The sequence below is a fragment of the Patagioenas fasciata genome, chromosome 4 (genome assembly GCF_037038585.1).
Source record: "Patagioenas fasciata isolate bPatFas1 chromosome 4, bPatFas1.hap1, whole genome shotgun sequence".
NCBI lineage: Eukaryota > Metazoa > Chordata > Aves > Columbiformes > Columbidae > Patagioenas > Patagioenas fasciata.
In genome coordinates, this window is record NC_092523.1 from 55,172,245 (window position 1) to 55,187,663 (window position 15,419).

Sequence of the window (15,419 nt, forward strand, 5' to 3'; positions counted from 1 at the left end):
CTTTTATGGCTCTTTCAGGGTTCAAGTATTCCTCGATCTTGGCATCTAATGGCAGGAAGAACAGTTTTCTGGGTATTGAGGTTACTTCAGTACTTTACGCTGATTGTTTTTACCCAGTCATGTCTACTCTGGTTACATCAAAGCAATTGCTGGGCAGACTCGAAATCCAGCATTTTGTTCTTGATCTCCTGCTAGTCTGACAATTTTAAGACTGTAAAACTGGTTAAAAAGACAAGAAGTGATTTTTGTCTTGTCATTGTGAGACTTTTGTGCTTTAGCCACAGATTTTCTTTTTTTGGTCAAGTATTGGTACTTAAAAAAGAAGTTTGGTTTTTTTTTTTTTTTTACTGAGAGAATAGTGCACAAACCTTACACTAATGTAGATCTGTACATTACTCCTAAAGCACTTCCTTAGGCTGGTTTTAGGGGGGCCCTATATGATCATTCCAGCCCCAGCTAGACTTTAGCAGTAGAACCTGAGTATTTGAAGAGCAGATGTCCTGTCAGTGTTTTGGGAACAGCCCTTTGTAAACTAGTTTAAGTATAATAATTTTGCAGAATTTAGGCTGTTGTCTTAAAATTGACAGTAACTCTGTTTTGACAGCGTAGCATCTCATTAAGCTAAATAAGCAATTAAGTTAAAAAATAATTGATATTTAAAATTAAAGAAAATTTCCGAATACAACTTAGCTTCTTCAGTTGTAAATTGGTTCAAGCACATGAGACTTGTATCAGATGAGGTGCACTATACTTCATAAATGCACATTGCAGATTCTTTCAGGAAACATGAAGCGTGTGTTTCAGTTGGCTACCTAATTATCAGTGGTTAATCATTGTAATTTACATGTTTCTGTCCTGATTATATACCTTAGTTTTTGCACAAGTTGAAAGTTCCCATGGTAGTAATAGTTGGCTTGCCATCAGACACTAGTCAATTAAGGAAAGTACGGATTGAGATGAGCTCTTCTATGAGGCAGATCTCTAAAAACTGGGAGAAAACTGTGCATGTGACCCTTGAGGTGATGCTAATGTAGTGTGCTTTGAGGCCTTGAGGCCTTAAGGCTAAGAGAAGACAGATAAAATGGGAGGTGGTTGTTTTTCCCTTGGGTTTGCATGAGTGTTTGGAAGTACTTTCTGTGTAGGCTGTTTCACTTCGCTTCTGTGTGTAATTCCTGTCTGCATGATTCTTTTCTACTAGAGAAGAGAAAAACAAAATCAGCTGCTGGGAAACTGGGGGATGGGCTTGGGTATTTATATACGGCTTTCAGTTCATGCTGCTGTTAAACTAAGAATGCTCCTGATTGGACTAGTTGGGGGAGAAAGTTTAGTTCTTAACTGCATATTTAGTATGGGTTTAAATAAAAACACTACTTTAGAGTTGATTGCTTGTACCATCTGTGTTGAGGTTCTACCAGTCTTTAGAGAATGCTGGCAAATTGTAGGACTTCTTTAGCATCGCTTACAACTTTATTTTTTCTAAGTATTTTACTTGTTATGTTTTAAGATATAAATTTAGGGAATTAATATTAACCTCTATCAAGTATTGGGGGGTTAAGAACTTGTGAAGATCTGGAGAATACCTTCTATTTGTTCATGCTTCTGAATGACTCTGAAAGTACTTCTGGGTTGATAACCTGCATATTTAGTTTGCACTGGGCTTTATAGATCTATTTGAATATGAAAATGCTTTTCAAGTATTTTTGTTTAATGTTGTAAAAAAATTGTAAGATCCTTGCATTTTTGTCAAGAACACTTCACATAGGTGAAATTGACTGAGATGGCAAATCTCTGTAACTTTTACTCCTCATGCAATGACTGACCTATACTTTCTCATAGATTTCGTAGTGTGTAGTGGTGTTGGCTAGAGGAACAACAAAAACTTAAGTAGCTTCATTCAGTTGTAATTGTTTCTTCCAGGTGGCTTCTCAACTGTATTTCTTGTACGTACCCATGGTGGGATACGTTGTGCGCTGAAACGGATGTATGTTAATAATGTGCTGGATCTCAACGTATGCAAGAGAGAAATTACAATTATGGTAAGAAACTTGTTTTGTGTAGCTAGAGAATATATTAATTTGTAATATACATACACCCAATGCCTCTTCAATGACAATGGCTTATAGATGACTTTTCTTTTTGACCTTGCAGTCCTGGTGTTACACTATTAGTTTCAGAAAGTAGTGCTGAGTTGAGGGTTGGTGCATTATTATAATTTCTAAAGCAATGATTAAAAAAATGTATTTCTTACCACAGTCAATTTGATTAGTAAATCTGGTTCCCAATTTAAAATAACTTCTGGTAATTCTGCAGTGGTAACTTGAATACTCAAACCCTCTGTGTGTCACAGCTCTGTTAGCTGAATGACACTACTGGTTGCTTCCACAGGTATTGTTATTTTGAGTAGGTCCAAGCATTTTCTTGAAGTTGCCATCCAATGTGGAAATAACTGATAGGAGTATAGCACAACTCTTTATATCATCAGAGTTTCTATTGGTTTTAAGCAGATGACCAGCAAATAAGGAGAAACTAGAAGGTTTACTCGGGTGCACTTGGGCTTATGATTATTTGACAGATAGAAAAAGGATTAAAGAAAAAAAATAAATTAGTTGCTGACTGGGCAAGAGAAAAGCTATCATACTGCCTTCCAGCAGGTACTCTGAAGGTCGTCTCCATCTCCAGAAACTTCTAGCTTGCTTGTGTTCTGACAGCACCTATTTGATGTTAACAGCAAATTACATTATAGGCAGAACCTCTGTAGTACAGATGACAGCACTTCTGTAGTCAAATGAGAAATAAGCATTGCTTAACTCCACATGTAAATTGGCTCTTAAGTTGTTTTTTTGCTTGGGGACATGTTTGTTTGCTTGCGTTTAATACCTTTGTAATAGTTCAGGCAGCAATAATTGTGGCTTTTGCTGACTACCTTTTTTAATAACTGAGACTCTTTTTCAGTTTAGCTTTGAGTGATCCTGAGTAGCTGGAGTAGTCTGTACCTCCTACATATCAAGGCTTTTGATATTACTAATTTGTAAGATTGTTTTAGCAGCAACAGTTCGAATGTGTTTGCACTGTCCAACAGGTAGCACATAGATGTTCTTTTTTCAGTAGTCATCATGTTGTGTTCCATATGTAGCAGTCACTCTGACATTGCTGGCAGTGATAAGCTGATGTTCTGTGTTTGTGGTACTTCCTCAAGACTAGAGGCTGTGAGGCAGTGGCTAACTGAATTTGAAGTGCTTGTCTGAAAACTGTTACTATCTTTTATTTGTTTAAATTTTTCTGTGCTGAGGTTTACTGTGCACTTTCTCTTTCAGAAAGAGTTATCTGGGCACAAGAATATTGTGAGCTATTTGGATTGCACTGTTAACTCTATCAGTGATAATGTCTGGGAGGTGCTCATTCTCATGGAGTACTGTCGAGGTAAGAAACAGCAGGGAAATGCAGGGAAAATGTTTGTATTAATCCCCTGAGATTCTTACTTATAGTTCCCTTACTTTAACAGGATAACATATATCTCACAGCTGGAATCCAGTTCTTTCTGCTTTTTTTGTTTGCTTTATTACTTAAGCGCTGAGCTGTTGAACACTGAGAAAATGGGAAAGTCAGTTTCGCCTGGCTTTGTAATTAAGATTAGAAACAAGATAATTACTTGTATGAGGATAAAGTGAAATCCTTCTGTTCTGCTGTTTGTGCTGATCAACATGTAGCTAGAATATAATGGGATAGGAAAGATTGGCAAGCTTTTTGTTGCTGTTCTCCCTCTGCTCTTTTTGTTTCAGATCACAATATTCGAGATTGTTTACTCTTTTCTGACAGGTGACTTATTATAAATGAGCACAGCGTAGTTAGTGTTGGTAACACTGGACAAAAATGTAGTAGTCCTGTGGTCCTGCTTTATAATTTAGCTTTGTTTCAAACAATATATAAAAACATGTAGATTATTTTTCCCCCATCTCACATATGTGTTGGAATAAACTTGCCATAGAGTTTAACTTCTGAAGTTGGTCTAAAATTAGGATAGCTAGGTACTGACCTCATTGGGAAAGGAAATAAGAAGAGAACTTGAAAACTAATGGCCAAATTTTTGATCCTCTATGCTGCTTGTATGGGTGAGTTTCTGTACCCTTGTGAGAGCACACTCCTGACTCCCTACTGATAGCACTCTTTCCTTAGTTAGAATGGTAAACAGCCATATGGATGTCAGCTGTCAGATGACTTGACAGCATCATGACTTTTTCCAAGCATCCTTGCTTAGATGGAATGCTAAGGCCCTGCAGATACTGAGTCTTGCTCCATGTTAGTGTTAAGTGAGCATTGTGGTAGGAATAGCCTAGTATGATCTGGTAAAATTACTTAAAGAAACAGGGAAATGTTTCCTGATCTTAGAAAAAAAACCTGTGAAGAGGTTCTGTGAGGTCTTTCTTGAAAGGTAGATTCAGGGTGTTCTTTTTTTTTTTTTCCTTCCCTCATTTGTCTCCCAGAAAGACAGAGTGTCTAGATTATGAAATCAGTTGTTTTCTCTTGGCTGATGGGGCTTTGGCTAAGCATCTGAACGCAAGAAGCACTTTTAAGGTAACATCTTTGTGTGATGGATGCTTCCTTGTGTTTGCGGCATTTTGTCCCAAGTGGGTTTCAGTCATAGGGAATTCTGTTTTCATTTGAGACATAAATTTTTCTACCTAGGATAAGAGTATGAATTTGGAAAACAGGTTTGTTTTATTTAAATACTGTGTCTGTGGAAAACTTTCGTGAATCCTAATTGCGGGCTTTTTGCCCATAAATAAGTCTATACTCCTGTCCATGAAAGGAATTATTAAAAAAGTTACCGTGTTGTTTCTTTAGCTGGGCAAGTTGTGAATCAGATGAATCAGCGTCTGCAGACAGGCTTTACTGAATCAGAAGTAATGAGAATATTTTGTGATACCTGTGAAGCTGTTGCTCGATTGCATCAGTGCAAAACACCTATAGTTCACCGGGACCTAAAGGTATGGACTTCAAAAAACAGGATTGTCTAGGTTAAAACTGATGATCTAGGTTAACAAGAATGAAGAATATAAGAGGTATATCACTAAGACACTGTCTTCTACTCAGAGAAGCACTTGCTGTTGGTGGAGCTGTAAACAGAGAGACTGAACTGTAAGACCTCACTTATTGCTACTGCCAAGTGTATTGGTGGTGGTGTTTGGTTTTTTTTATTTTATTTTCTGCCAACTTTCCTGTTTGTGTGTGATGGAAAGGATGTGTAATAACAGTTACCTGGGAAGTTAATACAATTGTTTTCCTCTAATGTTTCTGTGTATTGATTTCCTTTCAAGGTGGAGAATATATTGTTAAATGATGGCGGCAACTATGTTCTCTGTGATTTCGGCAGTGCTACGAACAAATATCTTAATCCTCAAAAAGATGGTGTTCATGTGGTTGAAGAAGAAATTAAAAAGTAAGTTCATTTTTAAGTGGCCTATCACGAGCAATGCTTGTGGGACCATGAAATTCAGTGTGGTGTTGTGTGGTGTGCACATGTCTTACTAATATGAATTGTAACTTAATGGCTGAATTTTAACAGATGATAGTGTAAATTGAGTAAAACAGTGGAACTATATGGCAACATATATTTCTTCCACTTACTCGCAGATTGTTTTTGCACAACTGAGATTTTTAAGAATAAAACTGTTTGACAAAAAGTGTGTAGTTTTGAAATGAAATAGTTCAAAAATATCCAGCTACTGGCTTTTTTAGGAGTTAGAACTGGTGTAATTCAACATTAGAATGGATTTATGTAGAGTCTTGTTTATAAAGTAGGATCCATGTTCATTCTCCCAGAGAATGACTGGAAAAATATTTTAACTTTTGTTACAGGCATACTCTTGAAAAGATGTATTAGTTTGGTTTTGCCCCTTCAGGCTTACAGGCTTGCAGGAGGTTTTGTTAGGTTTTGTGCTCAAGTTGTAAAGCAATAAAGTTGAGGTTTTTTTCCCCATCTCTGAAAAATAATTTGACTACAGGCTTAGTAATTATTTTGAGATGTTAGGTTTTTTAAGTATGTATTCTGTATGTTTCAATATGTGATAGGGTTTACTCTTGTAGGATTTGTATATCTTTCAAATGACTGGTTATTGCAGTTATTTATGCAAAATGATTCTTGCAAAAGTACATGTGCTGGGGAAATAACGTAAAAAACATGTTTTAGCTACGTTAAAGTTATCATACACAAGAAGAAATATTGTGTTGCTACTCCAAATATTCTCTGTGATACTGCAAATGCAATAAATGGCTTGACTTGCATAAGACAGTTCTGTGCCTATATCTAAACCTTCAGTGCAAACAGTGCATCATAGATACAGGAAAACACACTTCCAGTTCGGAGGCATGTTTTTCATTTGTGTCTTCTTTTAATTGTGTACTACTAGGTATACAACCCTATCGTACAGAGCTCCCGAAATGATCAATCTTTATGAAGGAAAACCAATTACTACCAAGGCAGATATCTGGGTAAGCAAAAGATCAGGGACTCAAGAGGTGGGGTCTGAAGCAGGACGGAGTTAAAAGCAGCTTTGACTAACTGAAAAACTAATTATTCGGAAGTGAAATATACTATGCTGAAGATAGTAGAAGCATCTTTGGTAGTTACGTCTTCTGTAAAGAACATTAATACTATGTGTGATGAACATTTTGAGTTAAGGGGGAGATAATTTAGAATTCTATTCCTTTTGTCTGCTCAGGTTGCTGCTTGATAGGCAGCAGTGATTTCTCATGGAAACCTATTGGCAACATGATAAGAAAAAGGTGTTTTTATTAGGTGTTGTGCTTAAGAACCATTGCAGTAAAGACTAAATGCAATGGAAACACTAGTGTTATTTCTGGGTGATAACGGCAATGTGAATGCAGCTCTTGGAGTACGTTCCAATTTTGGTAGTTGGTTACGTAACATACAAACCAGTGGGAAATAAAGCCTTTTTAGAACTGCGTTCCGTGTCAGCTTGTCACATCAACAGAGTGTTTCATAAGGCAACTGTAGCTAGAATGCGATTTGTTTCTTGTTGGTGCTGCTTTATGGTGTAAATGGCTTGCCCTCATCCCTCTACAGTGCCTGCATTTGTTTTACAGGCACTCGGCTGCTTGCTGTATAAGCTTTGTTTCTTTTCGCTTCCCTTTGGAGAAAGTCAAGTTGCTATTTGCGATGGAAGCTTTACCGTTCCGGACAATTCCCGATACTCTCATAGTATACACTGTTTGATAAGTAAGTATCTGGGCAGCATGGCAGTTCTTGAGCCTCGTCGATCGAATAAAACACAAAAGATCCCACTAATGTAGGCGAGAGACTGGAATGGGTGGTGCACACTGGCTGGGTTCTTGAGTGAACAGCGGGAGTTGCTCCTCTCTACCATCTGTCTTGCAAGTCTTGCACTTGCCCTTAAACGGAGGCTTTCTTATCCCTTATCCCTCCATCCCTCAATGGAGGACTGCGCTACAGGGTGCAGAATTGAGGTGCCAGTCTAGAGAGGAATTTCAGAAACTTAGAGAAAACTACTTTGAAATGGTGCTAAAAGTGAGCCAAGTGAATGAAGTACAAGCGAGTCTTTCCCTTGGATCAGGGACAAGCTAACATGTTAAAATCAGCTACTGTATTCTGGACATTGAATGATTGAGTTGATAACTTCCAGACTGAAACAGAATAAACGCTGCAAAGACCTACCAGATGAAATTGTAGTCCTCCTGTCAGAAGAGCTTTGTTGGAGTTAAAAGAAGGTTTTGGTTTCTTTGGCAGGCATGGATGGTTTATAGACATCGGAGAAAAATAAAATCACAAAGGGATAAGGGGAAGGAAAATAATAGGTCTTAATTTATTCATAGTTCCTTTTTGCTCCTAAGTGTGTATCTTCTATGGAGTGTCAGGCTGTTCATAGTATTTTTCTATTCAAGTTGGACAGTTGTACTTAGATGAATTGGAAGTGCAAGTTTAGTGTAGCAACATATGTACTGGAATGTATTGCACTGGGGAGAATTTCACAGTAGTTTGATTTATAGAAGACAAATCTGATAAAGTTTGTGCAACCCAGGGTGTCAGACACAAATGTTTGAAAGCACAAAGAGTATGGATGAGATATTTGGACAACAAGAAGCTCTGAGGCTAGTGATTAGTCTCTTATGCAAGTACAGAGATAGTGGATCTAATATTTACAGTAGTCATGAGTATTTTCAGTTATCTTTGTTTTCAGCTTCGAGCAGGTTAACTTCAAAGAGTGCAACTGACAAAATATGAAAAATTCAGAAAGTTTGAGTGGGAGCTCTTATGAATTATTTTTAAGTTGTGTTGACCACATAGGTGATGCTTTTATGTGATAGGAAATAGCAAATCCAAGACACTCATTTGAGCACACATTTCTAATTGAGAAGAAGTAGTTTCCATGGTAAGCGTTTACCTTCTGTAAATACTTAATAACTGACACAATGAGGTATTCATGTTCAAATGATTAAATACTGTTCTCGGTGTCAGACAGTGCTCCTTTTATAGAAGACTACAGATTCTAATCCTGTCTCCATATAAGCGTGAAGGCTAATTTATTAAGATTCAATGAAATTCTGTGCCAAGATGAGCTGTACTGGCATGGAATATATGTGGGTGGGAAAGAATTTAATAATGTAAACTTCCCTTCCCATTTGGAATAGCAGCCCCAAAAAGCTGAATGTTCTCCACCTCATAAATCTAATATTTCAGAATCAAATGGCCGAAGTCACTTCCTAAGTGTTCTGTTTCTGCTTGAAGGTGCTGTCACTTTTAATCTGCTTTATTTTGTAGAACCCACTGAAAATAAAACTTGCTGTGAACTGTGTTGGCTGCAAAATAATGGCTTTGAGCAAAATTGTAGGATCTGTCTAAAATTACATTAATTTTAAAAAGCTTCAACCTTTCCATCATCTTGTTTGTGGTTGGCTGTACTACTGAAGCATTTTGGAACTATAGCTTGTGTTTTCTCATCAAAATTGAGAACTTAAGTTTTCATATTTTGTTAGTTTTCTTTGTAGCTGAAAATATTTTGGAGTCTTTGCTTGTTTAGAAAATCTCTTTCACTCTTTATTTAGGTTCCTCAGTGAGGCAAGATGTAAAGTAACTTTTATTTGCTTGAAAAGCAGCAAACCATCTAATTTGGGAAGCTAATGCTTGAGAAGGAAGTCAGAAATTTAATATCTTTTCAGGAAAATGTCTTTTTTCATCCATGGAACTAGGTATTTTTTTAATATAGGAAGGTGGGCATAACCAACTCAACCTGCAAGACAAAAGACGACACAGAACCTTAGTGTGATGGGAACAGTGAAATCTGTGAATTTTCCGTTGGGTATACTGAATTTTGTATTAACCCTGGGAAATGCTAGTACGATGCCTTGGTTTTATGTTGTTTGACTTGGAAATTATTAATTAGTACTGCAGTTTAGCTATCCTTTCCACAACTGAGAGTCAAAATGTCAAACAGTGTATATATTCTCCAATTATATTTGACCCAAGCAAGTATTTGACAAAAAGTAAATTTACAAACAAAGAAAGCAACCAAGCAACCAACCAGACACCCCACCCCTCCCCCCCCCAACAACAAGCAAAAAACCAACAACCACCACCCAAAAAACCATAACAATCAGAAGTACTCTTTCTGAGGAAAGTTCAGTTGGCGGAATTGCTTTATTTCTTCTAGTAGCACACTGCCTCAATAGGCTCTTTAATGTCCAATGGTGATAATTTCATCCTATCAATTTTTACAGGATATATGCTTGAACCAGATCAGGAACAGAGACCTGATATCTTTCAAGTGTCTTACATTGCCTTTAAACTTGCCAAAAAGGACTGTCCAGTGTCTAATATGAATGTAAGTAGTCTTTAAGGTTTTTTTAATTTTTTTAATAGATTTTCTAGGTAGCATTGAGAAAGGTCTATGAAAGCAGCTGAGAAAGACTATTCCAATTTCTTTTAAACCTTGTTTCTAAATTTGAAACAGAGCAGAGTATACTTCAAGTTGCTATTGTATCCATACACTATTAACTCTCTGAACAAAATAGATTTTAGTTTTGAGGGCATAACTTAATGAATTGTATTGATACTGCACCAATACCAACTGATTTGTGATTTTAACCCTTACTAATCTCTTGTGTCTGGTATAATTAATGTGTAAAATATACTACAGAACTTAGACTTGTTCCAATAGAAGGTTTAATGTTGTTACTGTAGTGTGAAGAACAGTTATGTTTGTTCTGGATAAACCCTTTTCTGTAATCGTCCTTAGCAATTCTGTTAATCCATTGGAAGGAGTACAGTAAACAGAAAAGTGCTTTTGTTAGCCTGCATTCCTAGTCTTACTTTCTATGTGAGTTTGAGCTTTGAGAGGAAGTTCAGACTTGAAAACAAAGATCATCTCTCATGTGCAGATGTAGTTACTGTGCCATGGAATTTGAGGACCTGTCAGTGGTGTTCAGTGATTCCTGAGGTAGGCATTAGGAAAAATCCATCTCAATTCATTTTGGAATAGATGTCAATTCTAGTAACCTCTGCCTTCGGAGGCAGACAAGTGAACTTGCTGAGATCCCTTTGAATTCTGTCGTTGTTGATCCTTGTGGAAGAAGGTGTTCAGTAAATGTGAGTGTTGCTTTTTTTTTTTTTTGAAACTTAGGATGTGTTAAAAACAAGTCAGAAAACCTTAAAGTGCCTACTGTCTGTAGGTGAAGACTACATTTCAGATGTTTTGAATGGTTTTGCGTTATGTTGTGACATGTGGTTAAGAGGTGCAATAACTATACTTTCCCTACAATATTTCATTCTGAAGTATGAGCAACTTTATCCTGGCATAGCATAATTTGGGACATTACTATGTTACTCACTGGAGGAGTTGTATCATCTCAATAGAGTGACTTGAGAATATATCTGTTTCTTGGATTTTTTTTTTTTTCCTTTTTTAACTGTGGATAGGAATTGCCTGCTTGCTTGGCCCTTTGCCTTGAGACAGACATAGAAAAGTTAAAGTGCCTGGAGTATTCTTAAAAAGTGAAGCTGTTTCGGGTGCACGGTGAGGTGGTTTGGGTTGGTTTGTGTGTTCGGTTTGTTTGGTTTTTACCATGTCATTGTTATAATAGCAGTAAGTCTATGCCCTGGTTCCTATTGCTGGTGATTTCCTCTGTAGTACTTGCGTCCCTAGTGCCTGGTGCTGCCTACAAAGAGAAGCAGCACAAAAACATGCGTGTGGGCACTCTTTACCCTCCCCCTTGAAGTTTCTTGAGAATATAAGAGTGACCATTTTAGGTTAGAAGAGGTGCTGACTGGGTCCAGTGTCCTGTCTTTGACAGCAGCTTATTTTTTCAAGGGAAAGTCAGTGTGTCTCTTCCTAGACTCTTGATTAATTCCAGCCCTGACGGTAGTCTTCAGAAACAGTACTTGAAAACTGGTAACCGTCTCTACTATTTGTGGCCAGATTTCAATTTGCTTGCTTTACTGTATGTAAGGAGTTGGCGTATGTGTAATTTGTGAGCGTATTCTTTCTCTCCCTCAGAACTTCCATTTGCCTCAGTTAAGTGCAGTTTTGGTGTAACATAATTCATTCAGGAATTAAACTGAGATGGGGATAACTTAAAGCACCACAGGAGCTTAGATGCTGCATTGTTTTCTGGAATTTGTATTGCAGTGCAAGAGCTGCATGGGCTGAAAAACTACTGTGGTTTCGTCCAAAGGTTAGGCTTTGTTTTAGTTCTTCAACTTGAGGCTAAAATAAGTGTTCTGTGCATTTACAAGAACACATTTGGAGAAAATGTTTTATTTTATTGTTAATAGTTTATAGTGTGTAAATGAAGTAGTTGCCCTAAGAGACAGACCAGTAATGTTTGTTGTGTTTTACTTTTGTAACAGATAAGTTAAAATAGAGATACTGTGAAATTAAAACACTTCCACTCTACAGCCATGTGAGTGAGTTCCGCATGAAGCCTTGTAACATGAAAAACTTGAAGCCAAGTATTTCTTTTCAATATATAATGATTTTTTCTTTCAGGATTTTTTTTTTTTAATGTATTCAAATTTATTTTTCCCAAGAATTCTCCTGTCCCTTCAACTCTTCCTGAACCCATGACAGCTAGTGAGGCAGCTGCTAGAAAAAGCCAAATAAAAGCAAGGTGAGCAGTGGATGTGGCTTTACTTTTATTTTTTTACTAATACTGTTAAATATTGCATTTGTCTGAAACCTGTTTTCGTCAGTTTGCTAATAAATGAAGAAGCATCTTAGTAGCAGAGGTCACTAGAATAGATAAACCGTGGTTCTAAGTGCTTCAAGTCTCTCTGGATTCCACTGCATTGGTTTTTTGATTGCACTGAGGATCTACAGAGAGAAACTGAGACTCTGTTTTGTGATGGAATGAGGAAGTTCTAGCAGTCTGCTCCTGATCTACCTTATTTTCTCCTATCAGGATGAGTGAATTAAGAAATTAAGAGATGTTAGTGGGAGGTGAGGATAATATGGTAAAGGTAAACTGTTCTTAGGAGTTTTAAATAAATGTGCTATCATGTGCTTCTTGAAGGTAAATGGATTTTGTTCGTTCAAAAATCCCAGGCTTTATACCAGAATATTCTGGTTTTTTTTTACTTGTTAATAAAACCAAAACCTTGTGAATTCCTAGCAGTTCTTTTTATTTAATACTTCTGTAGTGTATGTTGTCTGCTTAATGCTAATGCTGAAAGAATCCTTTACGCTTTTGTTCCTTGTTAACAGAAGTTTGGGTTTTGAGTCTACCAACGTGTCTGACTTAAGTACTTTGATATTGAGCTCTAATTATCAGCTCTGTTGCAGCTCTGGCTTGATTAGCCTGTTGCGAATGAGAAACAGATTAGTAGAATCACCTAAGCTGTGTTTTTGAGCTATATATGTGTGTCTGTGCTATTGTAACTTAATGTCACAGTCTGGATATGTTTGGTTTTGCTGGCTGTGCTGTCAGCTGGTAGCATGCAGCAGAAGGCAGGCCTAGACTGCAATAATGTTTTAAACTCTGACTAAATCTGCTTGACAAGAGCAGGAAGATTCACAGTTCTTCCTAAAAACTATTTTTCTGATGGTTTGGGTTACAGCAGGCTAAGGCAGATGATGTCTTGACATAGTATGTGAGGAACTAGCATGAGGTGTTAGGTACTGGAGCTCAGATGGTGAATTATTGTTTTTGAGCAGCTGGACAGTTTAAAAAATGCATACCTATAACCTGATAACAGGATTAAAGCTCAGAAGTACTTTGTTTTTCAACATCTTCATTACCCTGGTGGATTGTTAAAAAGCCTTGAAGTACTGAATGGGAGACATCAATATTTTGAACAGTTTATGGGTGTTACAACTGCTAGGGGCTAAATCTCTCTTTTGAACAAAATAGACATGAGTTGACTTAACAGAAGATTTTTAATCTTATTTCATGTACGTATGAAGAGTGATCATATCGCTAGTTAAAGGATCGCTGATTCAAGCTCTGCACATACCTTTCAATAGTGTAACCTCACAAAAGCTTGTACAGTGAAATTTCATCTAGTGCCTTGGTCTCCTTGGGAATAAGACTGTTTTCTATCTCCTTCATAATGGTGTTCTGCAACAGTTATGTATCCTGTGGCTGCAATGATTGATGAGGGGAATTTTGGGAAACAAAGGTTAAGGTGTTAAATTCCAATTCAGAAATAGAGCAGCACATGGTTAAGGTGTAATTGACCTATTAAGAGAGATATTTTGTCTAATTTGAAGAAGAAATAGTAACTTTTTAAATCAAGTCTCTTCTATGGAAAACTTGCTGTTTCAGAATAACAGATACCGTTGGACCAACAGAAACCTCAATTGCACCGCGACAAAGACCAAAGGCCAATTCGAGCACTGCTACTTCTAGTGTGCTGACCATACAGAGCTCAGCAACTCCAGTCAAAGCACAAATTCTTGCTGAATTTGGTAATCATGGGCAAAAAGGTAATTTATCAAAGTCTAAAGATGGACCAAAATAAACAGAGAAAAAAAATTGTATTTCTTTATTGCCTCTAGTTCATCTGGGGTTTTTTTATATGCCAAAACCCAAATCTTCATACTTTCTGAAAGACTGTAAATGTCCAAGTAATAAATTTGATCAGATGCCACAAAAACTACATGCAAATAGTTAAGAAGTGAAGGTATTCTTATAATTGTTCTTAACAATGATTTTTTTTTTTAACTGGCTTTGCCACTGCATACTCTGAGAGAAGTTCATGTTCAGCTTTGACTTTCAAATAAATCACTAAAACTATTGAACTCTTCAGTAACAAACTGCTTTCATTGTAGTAGAAAAAATATTTCCTTGTGCCTGATTAAGTCATGAAATGTCCACAATATGTTGGTATTATGTGTGGGCTGGAACCAGGTAAAAATTTCACTTCTCTAATGATTGACCACTGCATTTCACATTGCACTGTCAGTGTGATAGAGGGGCAAGAGAGGAGTAATGGAGGGAAACTCAATTATGTTAAATACATTTTCAGTAAATCCTTAGAGTTTTTCTTTATCTCATTCAAAAAGAGTTCTGGCTCTAATAAATATTCACTTAAACAGTTTTAATTTATCTCTTGAATACTTTCCTAGTTACACTTTGTTACATGTCTGTTACAGTACTTGCACTGCAATAAGTGTTTTGAGTGCTAAGCGAACTAGGGTTGGAAGTCACTGGCAGCACACTGCCTGGCAGTGCTGTTCTTTCAAAGACGATATACTGCCCTATTGTTGATTTTTTTTTTAATTATTATTTTTTTTAATTTTAAATTTTCAGGCTATCGAGTATAGATTGGTTTCATGGAGAAGTAGTTTCAGTGGTGATATTGGGAAAACGTCTAACTGAAAGGCCACTGAGAATATCTGTGTCCCAGGTGTAAACAACTTGTACTGCACAGGATCCAAATAACATCCAACTGTGAAAGTGTTTCCTGTTATGACAAGGAACAGATTAGTCCTGGGCACTTGAGAACATGAATAGAGTGTGCAAGAGAGATTGATTTGTTAGTAGCTGCTTACTTAAAAGGCTGCAAAAAACCAGTTGAATTGACGAAATTAATTGTGTCCTGTTGAAGGGAATTTGACAAGAGACCTGATAGTTCCCTTAAATAAATAAAAACATGTATGCTTTGTGTGCATACCAAATTTTGTGCTTAGAGGGTTAGGGTTTGAGATAGTAGAAGCTAAAACTCAAGAGTTGGTAAAGGAGAAGTCTTGAACCAAACTTCCTCTGTAATGAGACCAAAGGAGTCTTCCTCCATCTTATAGTTAGGCCTGGAAGTATTTTTAAGAAGTGAACTTAGTATCTAACAGCTTTACTAGTTGTCAGACCAGGAAGGGAAGTTTGTAAATTGTTTCGCCTTGTAATTGTTCAGTGAAAAAGTTAACTGCCAGGGAGCTCTCTAGCTCAGTTTC

At 37.0% G+C, this 15,419-nt stretch overlaps 1 protein-coding gene across 9 annotated transcripts in view; it reads left to right on the forward strand.

The window, feature by feature from the left end:
- The window catches only part of BMP2K (BMP2 inducible kinase), a 67,305-nt gene that overhangs the window by 20,919 nt on the left and 30,967 nt on the right, over positions 1-15,419 (forward strand). For all 9 annotated transcript variants that reach the window (XM_071807923.1, XM_065836429.2, XM_071807922.1 and 6 more), the window contains 9 exons: positions 1,918-2,036; positions 3,315-3,420; positions 4,843-4,985; positions 5,316-5,437; positions 6,408-6,489; positions 7,105-7,237; positions 9,754-9,857; positions 12,062-12,141; positions 13,795-13,955. In XM_071807923.1, the coding sequence (XP_071664024.1) occupies positions 1,918-2,036; positions 3,315-3,420; positions 4,843-4,985; positions 5,316-5,437; positions 6,408-6,489; positions 7,105-7,237; positions 9,754-9,857; positions 12,062-12,141; positions 13,795-13,955 (1,050 nt within the window). The remainder of the gene's footprint in view (positions 1-1,917; positions 2,037-3,314; positions 3,421-4,842; positions 4,986-5,315; positions 5,438-6,407; positions 6,490-7,104; positions 7,238-9,753; positions 9,858-12,061; positions 12,142-13,794; positions 13,956-15,419) is intronic.